The sequence below is a fragment of the Phaethon lepturus genome, unplaced genomic scaffold (genome assembly GCF_000687285.1).
Source record: "Phaethon lepturus isolate BGI_N335 unplaced genomic scaffold, ASM68728v1 scaffold5891, whole genome shotgun sequence".
Taxonomy (NCBI): Eukaryota; Metazoa; Chordata; class Aves; order Phaethontiformes; family Phaethontidae; genus Phaethon; species Phaethon lepturus.
In genome coordinates, this window is record NW_010518338.1 from 36,236 (window position 1) to 50,939 (window position 14,704).

The window sequence follows — 14,704 nt, forward strand, 5'->3', positions numbered from 1 at the left end:
CCTATATCAATTTCGCACGCATACAAATGCAACCCAGCATATTGCTAATACAGACCTTGCATCACATCTGAGTTTGTGCCTACAGATCGTTGAAGACTGGGAATCTGCTAGGAAAAGAACAGCCTCAAGGAGCACAATGGGACTTTTGCACAGGATTGCCAGGTTCTCTCTCTGACAAGCTATTACATTAGGCATGCCATAGAAAGCCATGGAGCAGCCCTCCTGGGAACATTCCTCCCAACCCCCTTGAAAATCCTCTTCAGACTGCTGCTTAAGGACAGATAAAGGATGAAGAGTTTATCCCAGCATCTGTTTAAAAGAGGAATTCTAGAATGTAGCGTGACTTACGGTAACTGTTAGCTTCTTACACTGCCCTCTAAATAAATAATGGTACACCTATCTGAGGAAGTAAATCCAGACAATTACCTCTCCAAATGTGGCAGGATTGAAAGGCAACGCTGCAGTTCCAGTCATATATTTAGCTGGAGTTTTCATTCGGTGAGAGGCCTAAACAACAGAATATATTAAGTGTGGAACATTCAGACCCATGAACAGCAGAGATGTTGGAAAGGTCAACAAAATTTTGCTGATGCAACTATGTTTATCCTCAACTTAGCAACTGAAAATTTGCAATTGTTCTCTAACAAGAAGGGCACAGTGCACTTGGTAATAGGACAGTTTAGTTCCATCAACTTTACGTCCCTATCAAGTCAGAAAGTGGAAACTCTGAATTCACGAGAGGGAATGGCAGGGGAGGCTGGAGGAGGACATCATTCTTTCTTCCCCTCAGGAAAAAAGAAGTGCTTTAGAATTAAAAAAAAAAAACAAAACCACTTCATAAACTTCCAAACTTTGACTGGCAGCCAGGAATCTGGAGACAGCAGCTCTGCCTGGAGAGGTGGGTGCCCTGTGCTGCACCAGCCAAGCCCAGGGACTCTCTCAGACCCTGCTACCTGCTAGGTAGGAGGCTGCCATAGCACATGAACACCTCCTTTCCACAGAAATGTTAGCTTTGACTAACTAGCAGGAATATTCCAGCAGAAAAACATCTGAACAGAATACACCCACTGCAAACACTGCAGAAAAGCATGTCCGTGTTCTTTAGGCAACATGCACATCAGTGCCAGGGCTGGATTCAGCAAGGCAGCCTTGCATCTGAATAAACACACAAGGCAGTTGCACAAAAGTCAAGAGATCTCTTAACATGCTCAGATCTTTTGCTGCACTGTAACTTCAATGACATCCAAAACCATGAAAACCTGAATTAGTGAACTCCCTTGAAGAATGGATTCCCATCCTTACCCAGCAGATCAGGTCCTACCTCTTTCACACATACTTTCTTGCAGAGAGAAAGGATCATGCTAACTCACGCAGGAAAGCCATTTTGCATCTCTGCCTGCTGTGCCAAGTACTGCATATAAACTTCTCAAACATCCCCAACACTTGCAGATTAATCACGATATATGAAAATTCACACTTCAATATAACTAACCAACGAAATGTACCTCCAGATTTTTTAATATGCCTTTAGACATGTAAGGAAGATCTGAAAAGTGCTCAAATTTTTTTCTTTCAATTTACCCAGGTGTGGGGAGATCTTGTTTTTCTCAGTAATGACTAAACTAGGCTGATCCATAGTTATTCACTGACATTACAGAAGTCAAGGAAAATTTAAAAATAACTGCATGGGGACAGGCATTTAATAGTGTTATCTAAAACTCAATGTTGGTTTCTTAATTTTTTTATATTTATTTGAATTGGAGAAAAGCAAGTTTTTTCATAAAGCTTCAAATACTTCATACACTAGCAGAGTACACCAGCACAGTACAACACCAAAAGAACATACAACATATCACAAGAAATCTTTCAGGTGTAAGAGATCTGCTATCACAGATCTCTTGCAAAACCAGATGTGCTCCAACATTATATACTTGCCATATTTTTTAAAAAAGCAGACTCTCAGAGGGAAAAAAAGTATTGTCAGTGACCTTCCACATCTTCTTTATAGCTTGTAAGACTAGTATAGCTACTATACATGGAAGTGTGTAACACAGACTACATTTTAACACCTCTCCAGATGATCTCTCAGTGCAAACAACAAAGGTAAACTCAGTGGTACAGTTTTTGGCATATTCCACTAGACTCAGGAAAGATTATTTACACGGCCATTATTTCCACAGATTGCAATGAAGATGAATAATTAAGCCTTTAAGTAAACGAGCCAGACTTCTACACTTGTTCCAGTATCTCCTTTCCTAGCCTGCAATCTTTTTTCTGTTTCATGCACAACATTATTTTTCACCAGACCAACCAGTGAGGGAACTTCCTATCCCTTCAGGAACATGTTTGTAAGCGAACTGTGTTTGTGAAGCATGCTAGATTATCACACTTGAACACTGGATTCCTTGCTCCGCACATGTTCTGCACAAACAGCATCAAAGCAAAATAATCTGTTAAGTTAAAGGATCTGCTTCCTTTTTACTTAACATTTAGATATCTTGCAATTATTGCCAGCAGAAGGTAACGACAAATGCTAATCTTGGCAATGCAATACTATGTGTGGTCTTCACTGTGATTTCAGCTAACTTTACTCCTCCGGGGAGGTGAGACAGAAGGATAAAGGGAAGGGAAGACCACACTTGCTACATGAACATCAGGCATGTATTTGTCATTTACTGGGACAGAAGCACTATACCTTGTCTTGAATGTAATGGACCATTTCAGGGAAGGAAGGCATCTGCTTCCCAGAACTCTCCTTTTCATTTTTACCAGGAAATGTTCTCAGCACCCGCTGGGCTTCTCCGTGTACCTCCTCCCGCCTTTCAGCAGAAAAGATGAGAAACAGACATTATTTGCACAGAACAAATGGCCTTTAATGAGCAATAAGATATCTTGGGAAGCTGCATTAGAACTTTTAACAATTTATTTTAGAGAGGAGGAAGAAAAAGGATAATGATGAATGGCCTCTGCAAAACAGTCTGGATCAGCCCACTTCCGCTCCTCTTACGTCCTGCTAGTGTTCACCACCAGTTCCTGGTTCCCACATCCTTGTTTTCCTATCTGCTCCTCCTCCCCGTCACTTCCTATATTCAAGCTTCATCTGACACCTAACAGTTTATCGTTATTTACTTAGCAGAAGATTCACTTGTGCAACAGTGCTAACAATGCAATGACAGAGCGGTTTGTTGCAATTGATCTGTTCAGCTTTCCTTAGTTACACAATAGCTACTCATATAAAAAAATCGAGCAATTAAAGTTGGAAAAAACCCCACCACTTCTGCAGTAACAGAAAACTGCAAATGACACAATTACAGTAACTTAATGAGTCTACTACTCCTCAGCAGAGAGTGGCAACTCTCACAGGTGCGTGCTTCTGACTCTTTGCAAATACAAGCTAAAAACAGACTGATAGAATTTGCCAGGAAAAAATAATTTCTAGCCACTGTAAACATGATTTAAGTTAATGCATTTTTACTTTGCAATTGCAACTGATGATTAACATGAACAGCTTTAGTGACAGCAGTTCATCTGAAACAAGAAAGAGAATCCAAACCAACGACTACCAGAAGGCCCAGTAACAGTTCTCCACAGAACTGCCAAGAATGCCCTTATGTAAAGGTTAATTTCCAAATTACCATACTTCATTTTCAGCGAGTGAATTTTTATGCGCATACACACACACATATATATGCATTCATATTGCATCCAAATATATATTGTGTGTGTGTGTGTGCATATGAAAATAACTTAAAAAGGAAAACAACTTACGGGTCTCCTGCAGCTAACAGGAGTAAGTATCTGGAAGGGATATGATCTGGAGGGAATACTGTGCTAGCAAATTTCACAGCCACTTGACGTACTTGAACTTCAGGCTTAAAGAGAAGAGACACAAATATAGTTGAGTTTTAAATGAACACACTAATGACCTGCACTCACCACTTATAAATCATCAGTCCTCTGGTTTGTCCTCTGTGTACCAACACAACTCAAAGAGTTTAGACATTTTGAGAAACTGTTCTTGCTAACTCTTCACATGGCAGGAGACAGGGAAAAGAAAAGCTAGCTTCTCATATATACACAAGTGGAGAATGAAATGTTTTATTAAATACATGCACATTTTGGGGAATCATAAATCAGGATTATGGTTAATTCTTAGATACCTGAACAGCCCCACCCAGGCAGTTTTTAAATGAAGAATGACATATATCATCGATCCACACAAAACAGAGCTGCACTTAGGAGCAGCACAGCCAGTGGTGAAAAAGAAACATTAGGTTAGAGCGGTCATTCTCAGAATGGTATTGCCTGGAAACCTAGATCGCTGGAGCACCCAGGCAAAAGGGTCATCAGCATGAAAATAGTCTTTTACACAGTTACTAGTACAACCACCAGAAATACATTTACGTTCACAGTCACCAGGAGTACCAGTGCAAACACAGAGTATATAAAAACCACTCTTTCTGAAAACAAATTCTCTGGAGAATTCTAAACACAAACAAGATACGCAGTAAAGTATGAGTGTCAGTGAAGTGTGGCTTCCTCTGGATTAATGTCTCAAGGCTGACTTCCTGGGGAGGTTCCCAGGTGCCTTATAATGTTAGAAGTCACACAGCACACTGAAATCCCTGCTTAGCAATGAATGATCCTTTCCACCAAATTCTTGCTTTCATAAAGTATTTCACAAGATACTGTCCTTGAAGTACCTACTTCTCAAAGCTTTCCTAGGACACTATGGGAAACATACGGCGCAATCGCAATGGCTTCTTTTCTTTGCAAAACAGAACACAAATAGCAAATTGCATCATCACTCTTCTTGCAGCCACTGTACCATATTAAAAACACTTCATCTGAGCATACACCCTCCCCTTCTTGCAGACAGCCCAATGCGTTCAGTAAGAGAGACCTGCTCCAAAAGTATGCAACAGGAAGTGACAGAAAACAGGAAAACAATGAACAGCGCTTTTTTTAAGGTACTTAATTTTGACTCCACTGAAAATACCTTTATTAAATAAGAAGCTACAAGAGCTTCCATCAGGGTACGCTGGGCTCCTTCCAAGTTACTGTATGCTCCAACCATCATAGACAAGGCCTCCTGAATGGCAAGCCTAGTATCAGCATCTTCCTGCAGTACAAAACCGAGAGTTTTCACTTTACAATGTGCAGTGACAAGAACTAAGCAAAACCAGCACAAAATATTAACCACTTCTCAAAGCCCCGTCAGCACCCACCTTGCATAAAGCTTCAAAAAACTGCTGTACCAATGCTATATCCTTGGTAAAGAGCTGAGGCATTCGGCTGAAACAAGATATTTTAATTCATGAAGTTTTTGGGGTTTTAAATTGAAAAGCTTCACATTTCATTGGTCGTTCCCTCATCCCACATTTCAACTATCAAACAAAGCAGAGCCAGCACAGAAAGTTTGGTCTATCTTATCCATTGCCACCACAGAGCAGCACCCCCCCACTTAACACAGTTTGGAAAGCGAGATATTCTATGAACACTTAGATCACCAGCATAGCACTGAACATACCACTTGTCTAGCTTCATGCCCTCTGGTATTTTCTGCACATTCCTAAAATTTGTGTTTCTGGTAATCCAGAGAGTGGAACCATTTTTTAAATTCTGTGCATAATTCATGAGCTGCCACTAATCACTGCTAGAGAAGCTATCAGCTAAAAACATATTTCCTTTTACACCTCTGGAGATGTCACAAGAAGAATGCTTTTCTCTGCACCGTACACTCCACTGCAAAATTGGCAGGCGTCATAAACCTTGCTGCTGATAAATTAACAGATTACTCTGGAAGAAATAGTCAATGTCCTTTTGCTTAAATAGCGCTTCAGTTACCTCGAGAGCTTTCCAACCGCTGAATATGCCATTGACAGCAGTTTTGAATCCTTGAATGATAAAACAATAAATAAAATTGAGCAAAACCAGAAATACAGAAAGGCATATCTTTTATAATTAAACATTTACTTTAAATCCTGTCTCCAAAGTGCTCAAACAGGCTTTCATGGACAAAGAATCCTGGAACGTAAAATAATCGTATCCAAGAATAAAAGCATTACATAGGAACAGAGGGAGTATGCTTGTCCACAAGAAACAGAAAATTACAAATGGTGACAAAATGTAAATCTCCCTTCTGGTCTCAGATAATCATAGTTTATTTCAAGATAAGGAGATTAAGCAAGTATACGAAACAGTAGCAAAGGGACAGAAACCTTCCACTGGCCCTAAACAGCAGCTTTACACAAAGGAAGTTGTTTACACAATAGATGCTGCAGATGACCAATGCAGCACACTTATAGATGGGTTTGCTTCATCCTGCACAGTCCTTTTTCATGCCCTTCCCAACAGTGGGGAGATGCACACCTTCAAACACCAGCTCGGGCCAGAAGGCCACATCAAACAGTTCAAACGAACCAGCAAGAGGATCAAAGCTGCAGAAGAGGAGGTCTGCAACATCAGCCCTTCGTAAGATACATGTAGGAGTATTGTGGGGAATTTGCCTTCTGAAATGGCGTCGGAAAGACGTCTTCAGGCCAGACTGGTGTTTGCGGTTCTGTTTGTAACAACCTTCCCATAGCAGTACCATCCCTGGACAGACAGATGGAAGGTATTACAAGCAGGCCTATAAGAGCTGATCATCACAACAGGGTATGAGCCTGGAGCTGAGGTCCCTGTATGCTCCAGAGTAGTAAATAACAGCAGCTAGGTGCTGCTCTGGCCTCGCTCTTTAGATTCCTAACACCATTATTTCCTGAGACTTTGCAAATAGTGTCCAAGCACCTATCCATAGATGTTAAACAAATAAAAAAGTTTTCCTATGTAGCCTTTTAAAATATTTGCTTCTCTTCCAACAAAATTTCTTAAAAAGTATCCTTTGATAGCCATCTCAGGCAACTACAAGATAACTATAATTTTCAGTTTCCATCATAAAAGTATTTGTCTTTTGCTTGTATTCATATGAAGAATTATAGGTCTCTAGTAAAGAATCTTTCAGCTTACCTCTTTGTATTCATTGATCAGCTTTGTAAGTCCATTTAAAAGCATTGGGCCTAACGGCTTTATTTTACTTTCTGGACAACTGCAATTAGAGACACCAACAAACAAAATATTATCTTTTGCATCCCTTAAAAGTATCTTCTCTCAGTAAAACTTTTTCTCAACTTTGTTAAGCTGAGAAGTTACATCTTAATGTGTGCAAGCACACACACAGATTTCACAATTAAGGAAAAAACCCTGCTTTCTGTGATTTCTAGTCCTCTTTGTGTGCCCTTAGTTCAGTTGTATTTAGTAAACAGAGGGTCTTCTAGGCAAATAGCTAAAAAACATTGTGCTCACTCTGAATTACTTACATGATACAAATATGATGCACAAACTGCAAGGACAGACTTCTCAGTTTTGCATTTGTGTTTGCACCAAAGAGTCCATCATAAACCACCTGGCCGAAGGAATAAAGAGCAGATCAGAGAGTGTCTGGCTTCACTTTCAAAGGTTTTCTAATTCCCCTCTTCTTTAAACACTGTCATCAGTAACAATGCTCCCCTAAGTACTGGAGGAACTGAATTATCAAGCTCATTAGGAAGAGCAGCACTGGAACATAAGCATTACCTGAATGTTAGCTGGGAACGTTTCTGCAGCTTGCCTGGATCGCAGAAGATGAGGAACTATCTTCAATTTAACACGGGTGCTGACTGACTCGCGTTTCATTTCTGGTTTTAGAACAGATCCCTGGCAGAAACAGAGTTCAAATAACACAGTGCATCTTTGGACAGCAGTACTTTTCAGATAGCTAAATTACCTTCTAGTGCAAATCAGAACACACTGGGACAGAGAAAAAAAATTATTCAATAGCAAAAATGTTCAGTGAAAGCAGAGATCAAAGGAAGTGATACATTTATGAAATATGTACTCGTGTCTTCTCCAAATAAAATAAGGCAAGTAAAATTACAGCTTCAGAAATTAAGCAGGTATGCAACTCTGAAGGCAAATCTTACCTCCTTGGTTTTCAGTGGTATATCCCCAAGATACACTTTATACATTTTGTTGATGATAGCAGGATTATTCCAGTCAATTAAACTAAAGAAAAAAACACATTGAACAGCAACATGTTATGATTCTGGTCTTTGATTACTTTTAAAAATATATGTGTTTTACAGCACTTTGCATCATATTCATATTCTTCCCAGAGTTTTAATAGATCTAGTTTGACTTCTAATCACTCCTCCCACATCCACATAATAGATAAGCACGAAGAATGTGGTTACAAATTTCTCTACAAATTCTAACAATATAATTCCAAACAATTTGTAAGAAATCTACATGCTCCCTTCTCTTCTATTGAAACAAGATGTATAAACCGTGGTACTCCACCAATCGAATACAGAATGGTCACCTGTTAACAAATTTTTCCACATTCTTCAGTCTTGGTGCGAGAAGAGGGTATTTTTAGTTCTAGGACTACTTCTTCTTGGTCTCGCAGACAAACCCATCTGCCCACAATAACCATCTAATGCTAGCTATTGATGAGACTGTTTGGAACACACATACATACCCCAAAACTATCCCATTTTTAACTTTTAACAAAAAGTTAAGCATGCATGCTTCAAAGAAGTGGAGGAGACAGAACCATCTTTCTTTCAGTAAAGCAACCGACTTCCAAATAAGTGAGCTGTGAAGTAGCATATATTTCTCATAAAAGTCATTTAACATTGCATATTAATACGCATTTTGTCCACACATTTTGCTCTGCAGGCAAAGAATACCAACACAAAGGGAAAGATGAAACAAGCAGCAAAGGAGAGACTGCCTTCCTTAACCAGGCTGTCGCCACTCACTAAAATCATCTCCCCTGCCATGACTGAGGCACATAAATAGCCTCAAATGGAGAAGGTTTCATATTACATATTTGACTCCAAGTTAAATAGTCCTTTACTTCTAGTAATACGGAAGCCACCTACATATTTCAAAGGCAGGTCTCTCTTGCTCCAAATCTCCTACATGAGCCAGCAAACCTCACACAATCAATGAATGACTCGGCAAATAGTACCAGCAGCAATTACTCTGGCCTTTTGATGGGTTAAAGACAGAAGCATTGTCTTTAGATGACAGAAGGTGGACTGCAGATGAGCAAAAGCTTTAATAATGCAGAAGGTGGTGGCTGACAAACTTCCTAGACTATGGTCCACTTCACAATTACAGTACAATGAAAGTATATACTTTTCCAGGAAACACAATATAGGTAAGTTGACTAGTTGTGAATCATTTACTAAGGCCTTGTTGACCATCGATCATCCACTGAAGGTAACTTGGAACCCAAGAAGTAAGTAAATGGCTCAAAAGCAATACCAAAGATGATTGAAAACAGACTGCTAAAGCTGTCAGCTCTGGAGTCAAGTGGTGTTGCCAGCTGCAAGCCTGTGAGCCACACCATTCCCAGCCCCATGTGAATACATCACAGCTTTGCAGGTAAACAGGGGACTGAAGCCTTCCTGTGCTCTCTGGAGCACTACCTTATTGCAGCTAGCTTTGCTAGGAACACTAGCACCACCTTTTCAAAACATCCAAACTTGTACCTTTGTTTGCTCTTTAGTTCAAGGTCTGCTGCAGTGGCAACACTGTGTCTTGTATCACTGGAGGCTACAACCAGGTGTATAACAGCTTCAAGTTCTGGCACTTGCTCAGCTTCAATGAACTTCACTATCCCCAGCTTACACTGTTCAACAGTGGGGAAAGTAAAGGCAGTGTTACTGACAAGAAAGCGTATGTTACAATAACCGTAGCAGTTCAGCTCTCTGAAATGATGACTTCTGCTTGCTAAGGAGAAGTTCACATGCTCTCCATCTCTTTGGCAGCGTCCTCCTCTTGCCTCCTGTCAAAGCAGTCACCTGCGGCAAAGTGTCAGCATTACAATTAGGGATACTCTGCTACTTCTCTGCTAGAAAGGGACCCTTCATGAACATACGTTTTGCAACCTTACTATCTTTAGGAGGAAAACACAAGAGTAGGCTGCAATCATGGTGGCTTCCTAACCATCTCTGAGAACTGCTGGCACCTCCCACCCCATCTCACCGTTGCAAAGGTTCTTAAGGTATCATGCGAAGTCCCTCAATAAACTCCCTCAGGGCAACTAAACACCTGGTCAGAATTAGTTACATATTTTCCCTCTGGCCTTCCATTCCTCTATGTGTAGCTGTCCCTGTTACCACCCCCAGTTCACCAAGGAGCAGTCCTGCAGCTGCAAGTACCTGTTCCAGAAGCTCTGGTGTCCACGGGCTGTCTCCAATTACCCTTTTGGCTGCATAAAAGCTCATCCCTGGAGGTGGCTGAGGGATCCCAGGACCTCCCATGCTACCTGATGAAGAGCCCTGAGCCGAGGGCATGTTTTGCCGACTCTGAGATTCATTCAATACGAACCTAAGCAGGTGGGAAAGGAGTTTCATTATAGGCTTTACCAATGCACATTGCCAGCTGAATTAGATAAAAAAATCAATAAATAAGATAATGCTTTGGAAAATTGCAATTTCAGCGCTGGGTAGGGAAGGAAAGCAAAAGCCATAAAGGTTAAGTTTATAGATCTGAGTCTTTTTGGAGACTGGCTAGTCTAGCTGCCTTGTGCACATCTCCACGCTCTCACAAAGCCCACTCCACCTCTTCCTGTATCCTCTGAAGCTCATCAACACATGAAGGCATCAAAATCATAGTGCTCAGACCAACAAGAATTTTTTTGCTTCAGACAGCCAGTCTGTTCTGCATTCAGCACACAGGCAGTAAAATGAAGTAAACAGTCTCAACAATAAGGATAAACATTCATCCTAAGTCCGTTTAGTTAAAACTTTGAACACTTGAACTTGACTATGAGCTTCACGCCCTACAGGTAGGCTTTCTGGTTTTTTTACTGCATGCTTACCGGCAAGGCTAATTCACAACTGGGCAATGACAGAACAAGTTTGACCAGGCATAAACTAACTGTAAACAGATGTAAATGGTCTCACCCCAGTGGGCAAGACTTTAAGAGACAGACATCCAGAGCCAAAGGCAAGCTGAAGACACCTTCTGAGCACCTTCTTGAAAGAAAACAAAACCTTCACCCCCTACTCTCATGGTCTCTCCAGGTATTTAAAAATTGTCATGCTTGGCCAGAATACAAAAGTACAGAAGGAAGTGAAGTCTCATAGCAACGCCCAAGGACTTAATCTGCTGAAGCAACAGCAGCGTGGGGGGAAGCTAACACCATAAACCCGGGCAAACTGAAAGAATGTGAGCTGTGAACAGAGGAGTAGGCTAGGCATTTTAAACTATAAGCTGCAAGACTCTACACACTCAAGTGCTAAGGAAGTGGCCCCCCAAAACATGTGATGGGTGCAAAGCTACATGGAGAAACATCACATGCTCACTATTTTAACAGTCATTCCTTTAGGTTAATCCTAAATTGGGTGAGCAAGAGTTAGGTGCTCATAAAAATCCTAAGGGAAGCAATGAAATGTCAGAAAAAAGAGATGTGTTCTACTGTTAATTTCTATTTTCTTTCAAAGCCAAAGCTCCCCTAGCAATACAAAGACACTAAAAAAGTTAGTGGAAAATAGATCTTGAGAAAGTATTGATTTTAGACCCTAAAAGATTCCTAACAAGCAGTGATCAGTAAATTCAAGTTGCTCTGTATATCATTGTTGCTTTCAGAAACAGTGCTCACACTAAGTCACGCCATTACAGTTAAAATGTTTTTCGTCAGAAGACAGATGAAAGACAAATCTTGTTATTAAAGGTTCAATTCTGGAAAGCACAAGTTTTCAGACATTACACTTGCTTATGACCTTGGTGGAATAAGCCTTAAAACTCAACTGCAGGAAGATGAGCACACATTTTGATCCGGCTTCTATTTTAAAGGTTTGGTTATTTAACAGAGAGCTCACATGTCTCATCGATTCACTTTGATACTAAAAGAGGTCAAGGACAGAATAGTATAACACCTAATTAAGTACAAAAAAGACATTTGTTAAACAAGGAAGACGGTGATCCCATTCTTAAAATTAGGACCCTGTTTCATACGCTATGGAAACACGTAACTGGCTTCATTCAAGCTGGGAAGTAATAGCATATTTTAAATGAGTTTCCAAGGGTGCAGTTTGTAATGTTTCACACATATAGAACATATCAATACTACAGAAGACTAGTATTAACTCTTACTTACCCATAAGGCATAAGAAGAACATCCAACATAAAGTCCAAAAGCAGCTGTACAGTCTTTGGTTTTTCAGCAAGATTAAATGGAGAAGCTACTGCTTTCAGTAAAAAAAGTATTTCATGTGAAAAAGGGTTGGTATTAGAAGATGCATTAGGCTGAAAAACAATTATATTTACTGCAACCATTTTAAAAAAAAACACACCTTTTTATTCTTAACATTCAAATAAGAAACCTTTAACAACAAACATGGTTCTTAATAGCAAAAAAAAATCTTAACAAAAGTTAAATTGATTTACAATCCAGTGGCCTCTATTTGCCACCTGATGTACTTAAAAATGGGAGGCAGAAGATAAATTAGGATTTGCGCTTACAACATATATGTCTATGTGCATGCACACACACACATCTGAAGAGACAGTCGCTGCCTTTGTCCAGACTTTTAATATTTTGTAATTATACCACAAAATAAGAGTCTAGGACTGTCTCATCCATAAGAAATTTAAAGTTTTAAATCTGAACCTGCCTAGAGCAGAACTTGATCAAGGCTATTCAACTTCACCAAAGACTGTACACAAATATATTGATTATATACCAGTACAGCCAGATTTCCCAAAGCTCTCTTCACTCATATACTTGCTTTTTGGACACGGTCACAGACAAGACAATCAAGTATTTTCACACTGATCTCATGAACAGAAGCAAGATTATACTGCAAGGTCTTTCAGTAAGGTAATTTTAAAAATACCTTTACACTGTCACAATGATGTAGAGTGAATGAAGATACAATTTTAATGCCATTTTCCAGTGCCAGCATGGTGGAAACCCATCTCAATGTAAATAAGGAGGTCCATAATTAATAGTTTTCTAGAAGTTCTTAGTACACAGCAGTTCCAAACTTCAGTCTTTTTTTATTTATTACAATTTAAGTGTTTCAAGTGAGTAGGAATTTTGGTTATCTCACAATTTAGAGTGGCCCATCTGAGCCATGTACTGCTGTTTCTGTTGCTGGACAGAGGATACTTACTGAAGGTCTGGCCTTATGCTGGAAACCAGAATTTGGTGAAGATGGATAGGGGATATGGACAGGCATATCCTTCATAACACAGGCCTCTTTATCATACAGGGAGTCTGTTATTGCAGATCCTGTATATTATTACAACATTTGACTATATGAATTCTTTGTACCACCCAAACTACTGAATTGCTGATCCAAATTGTACAAGTCAAGAACATCCTAAGCAATGAAGATACCACCTAGGAAAAAAACACCTCTTAGCAACTGATACAGAGTATTTCACTGAAACGATACCAACAGCATTCAATCCAAGAATAAGGAGTTATACCTGTCTTGCTGTGGTTGAGGTTTCCCTTCCATTGCAGTGAGAAGAGTTGGAGCCAATTCACACTGTTTTTCCACAGGCAGACGGGGGTATCCCATCTTAACATAAATTATGGTAAAATTCTAAAGGAGTAGAAAAAGCACACAGTATTGCAACAGTGCAAAAGAAATCTCTCTTCTTTAAACTTTTCTTGTATGTTGTGTTACATAATTGTGTGTTGGAAACATGTTCCAGAAGATCAATTTCTTAATTCTAAGGCTCATCAGACTGACAGCTATTAAAGGGGAAAATCCTTTCTGAGGAGGTCTTGCTGAACCTCTACTTTAAAATGAGGAAAACAACAATGCAAAAAATCCTCTTTAGCTCCTCTTACTCGCTGCCAAAAGTAGGTTTACCTGAGCAGCAGCTTCAAGGAAAGCAAATGTAATGTTCTCTCTTACCTATTTCTGAAATAAAATAGAAAGTAATATTGAATAAACACAAAGTCAGCAGCATAGTCAAGGTTTCTCTTGAAAATGTGTTTCTACATTACCAGAATTAAAAGCCTCAAATGCAATACAGAGTCCAGTGACAGGACAGCATAGCAGAGCAATGCTGAATACTGGACTATCTAACTGCTATCATGTTGATCCAAATCCAGACAAGAACTGACAAGAGTTATATGTTCAATGACCCGGTTCAAAGAAGTTTTGAAGTGGGAGGCATTACGCTTCTTTTGTAGATGGCACTTGTTAAAATTTCATGAAGCCTCATGGCACAAAATAACATGCATCACTCACATACATGAATGAAAACAGATTTTTGACACAGCCAAAAGCACGGGTAATGTCAACTTTGTCTTCAAACAAGATGGTTCTTTTACTGCTCTATGGAACACATGCACTTTAGAAGCCCTCAGCCATTTCTAAAAGGTGAACTCCAGATAATCCCACTTGCTTAAAGACAATCCAAGATTACTTCTATGTTACTGCTGTTTAAGTCTAAATATTTCTCCATCAGTTTCTAAGACACTGTGTTTTCCATTTATGCTGCATATGACTGAATAATCAAATAAGAAGGACAAAAAGTTTCACTCTGCTTTTATCACTTTTTTCTTGATGATGATTTGCCATAGATCTACCACAACTGAATTACAATTGACTTCTTGCCAATGTGGCGCCTGTCTACAAGAAAGGCC

General features: G+C 39.7%; 1 protein-coding gene across 1 annotated transcript in view; it reads right to left on the reverse strand.

Moving 5' to 3' along the window:
- The window catches only part of KIAA0368 (KIAA0368 ortholog), a gene marked incomplete at its 5' end in the record, with an annotated part of 45,263 nt that extends 31,614 nt beyond the window's left edge, over window positions 1–13,649 (reverse strand). Inside the window, 15 exon segments of the mRNA XM_010296692.1 lie at window positions 427–507; window positions 2,696–2,819; window positions 3,769–3,872; window positions 5,000–5,122; window positions 5,229–5,295; window positions 5,848–5,897; window positions 7,009–7,087; window positions 7,359–7,444; window positions 7,615–7,734; window positions 8,001–8,082; window positions 9,579–9,718; window positions 10,251–10,419; window positions 12,194–12,299; window positions 12,302–12,342; window positions 13,531–13,649. Coding sequence (XP_010294994.1) covers window positions 427–507; window positions 2,696–2,819; window positions 3,769–3,872; window positions 5,000–5,122; window positions 5,229–5,295; window positions 5,848–5,897; window positions 7,009–7,087; window positions 7,359–7,444; window positions 7,615–7,734; window positions 8,001–8,082; window positions 9,579–9,718; window positions 10,251–10,419; window positions 12,194–12,299; window positions 12,302–12,342; window positions 13,531–13,649 — 1,491 coding nt within the window.
- Window positions 13,650–14,704: the final 1,055 nt, after the last annotated feature.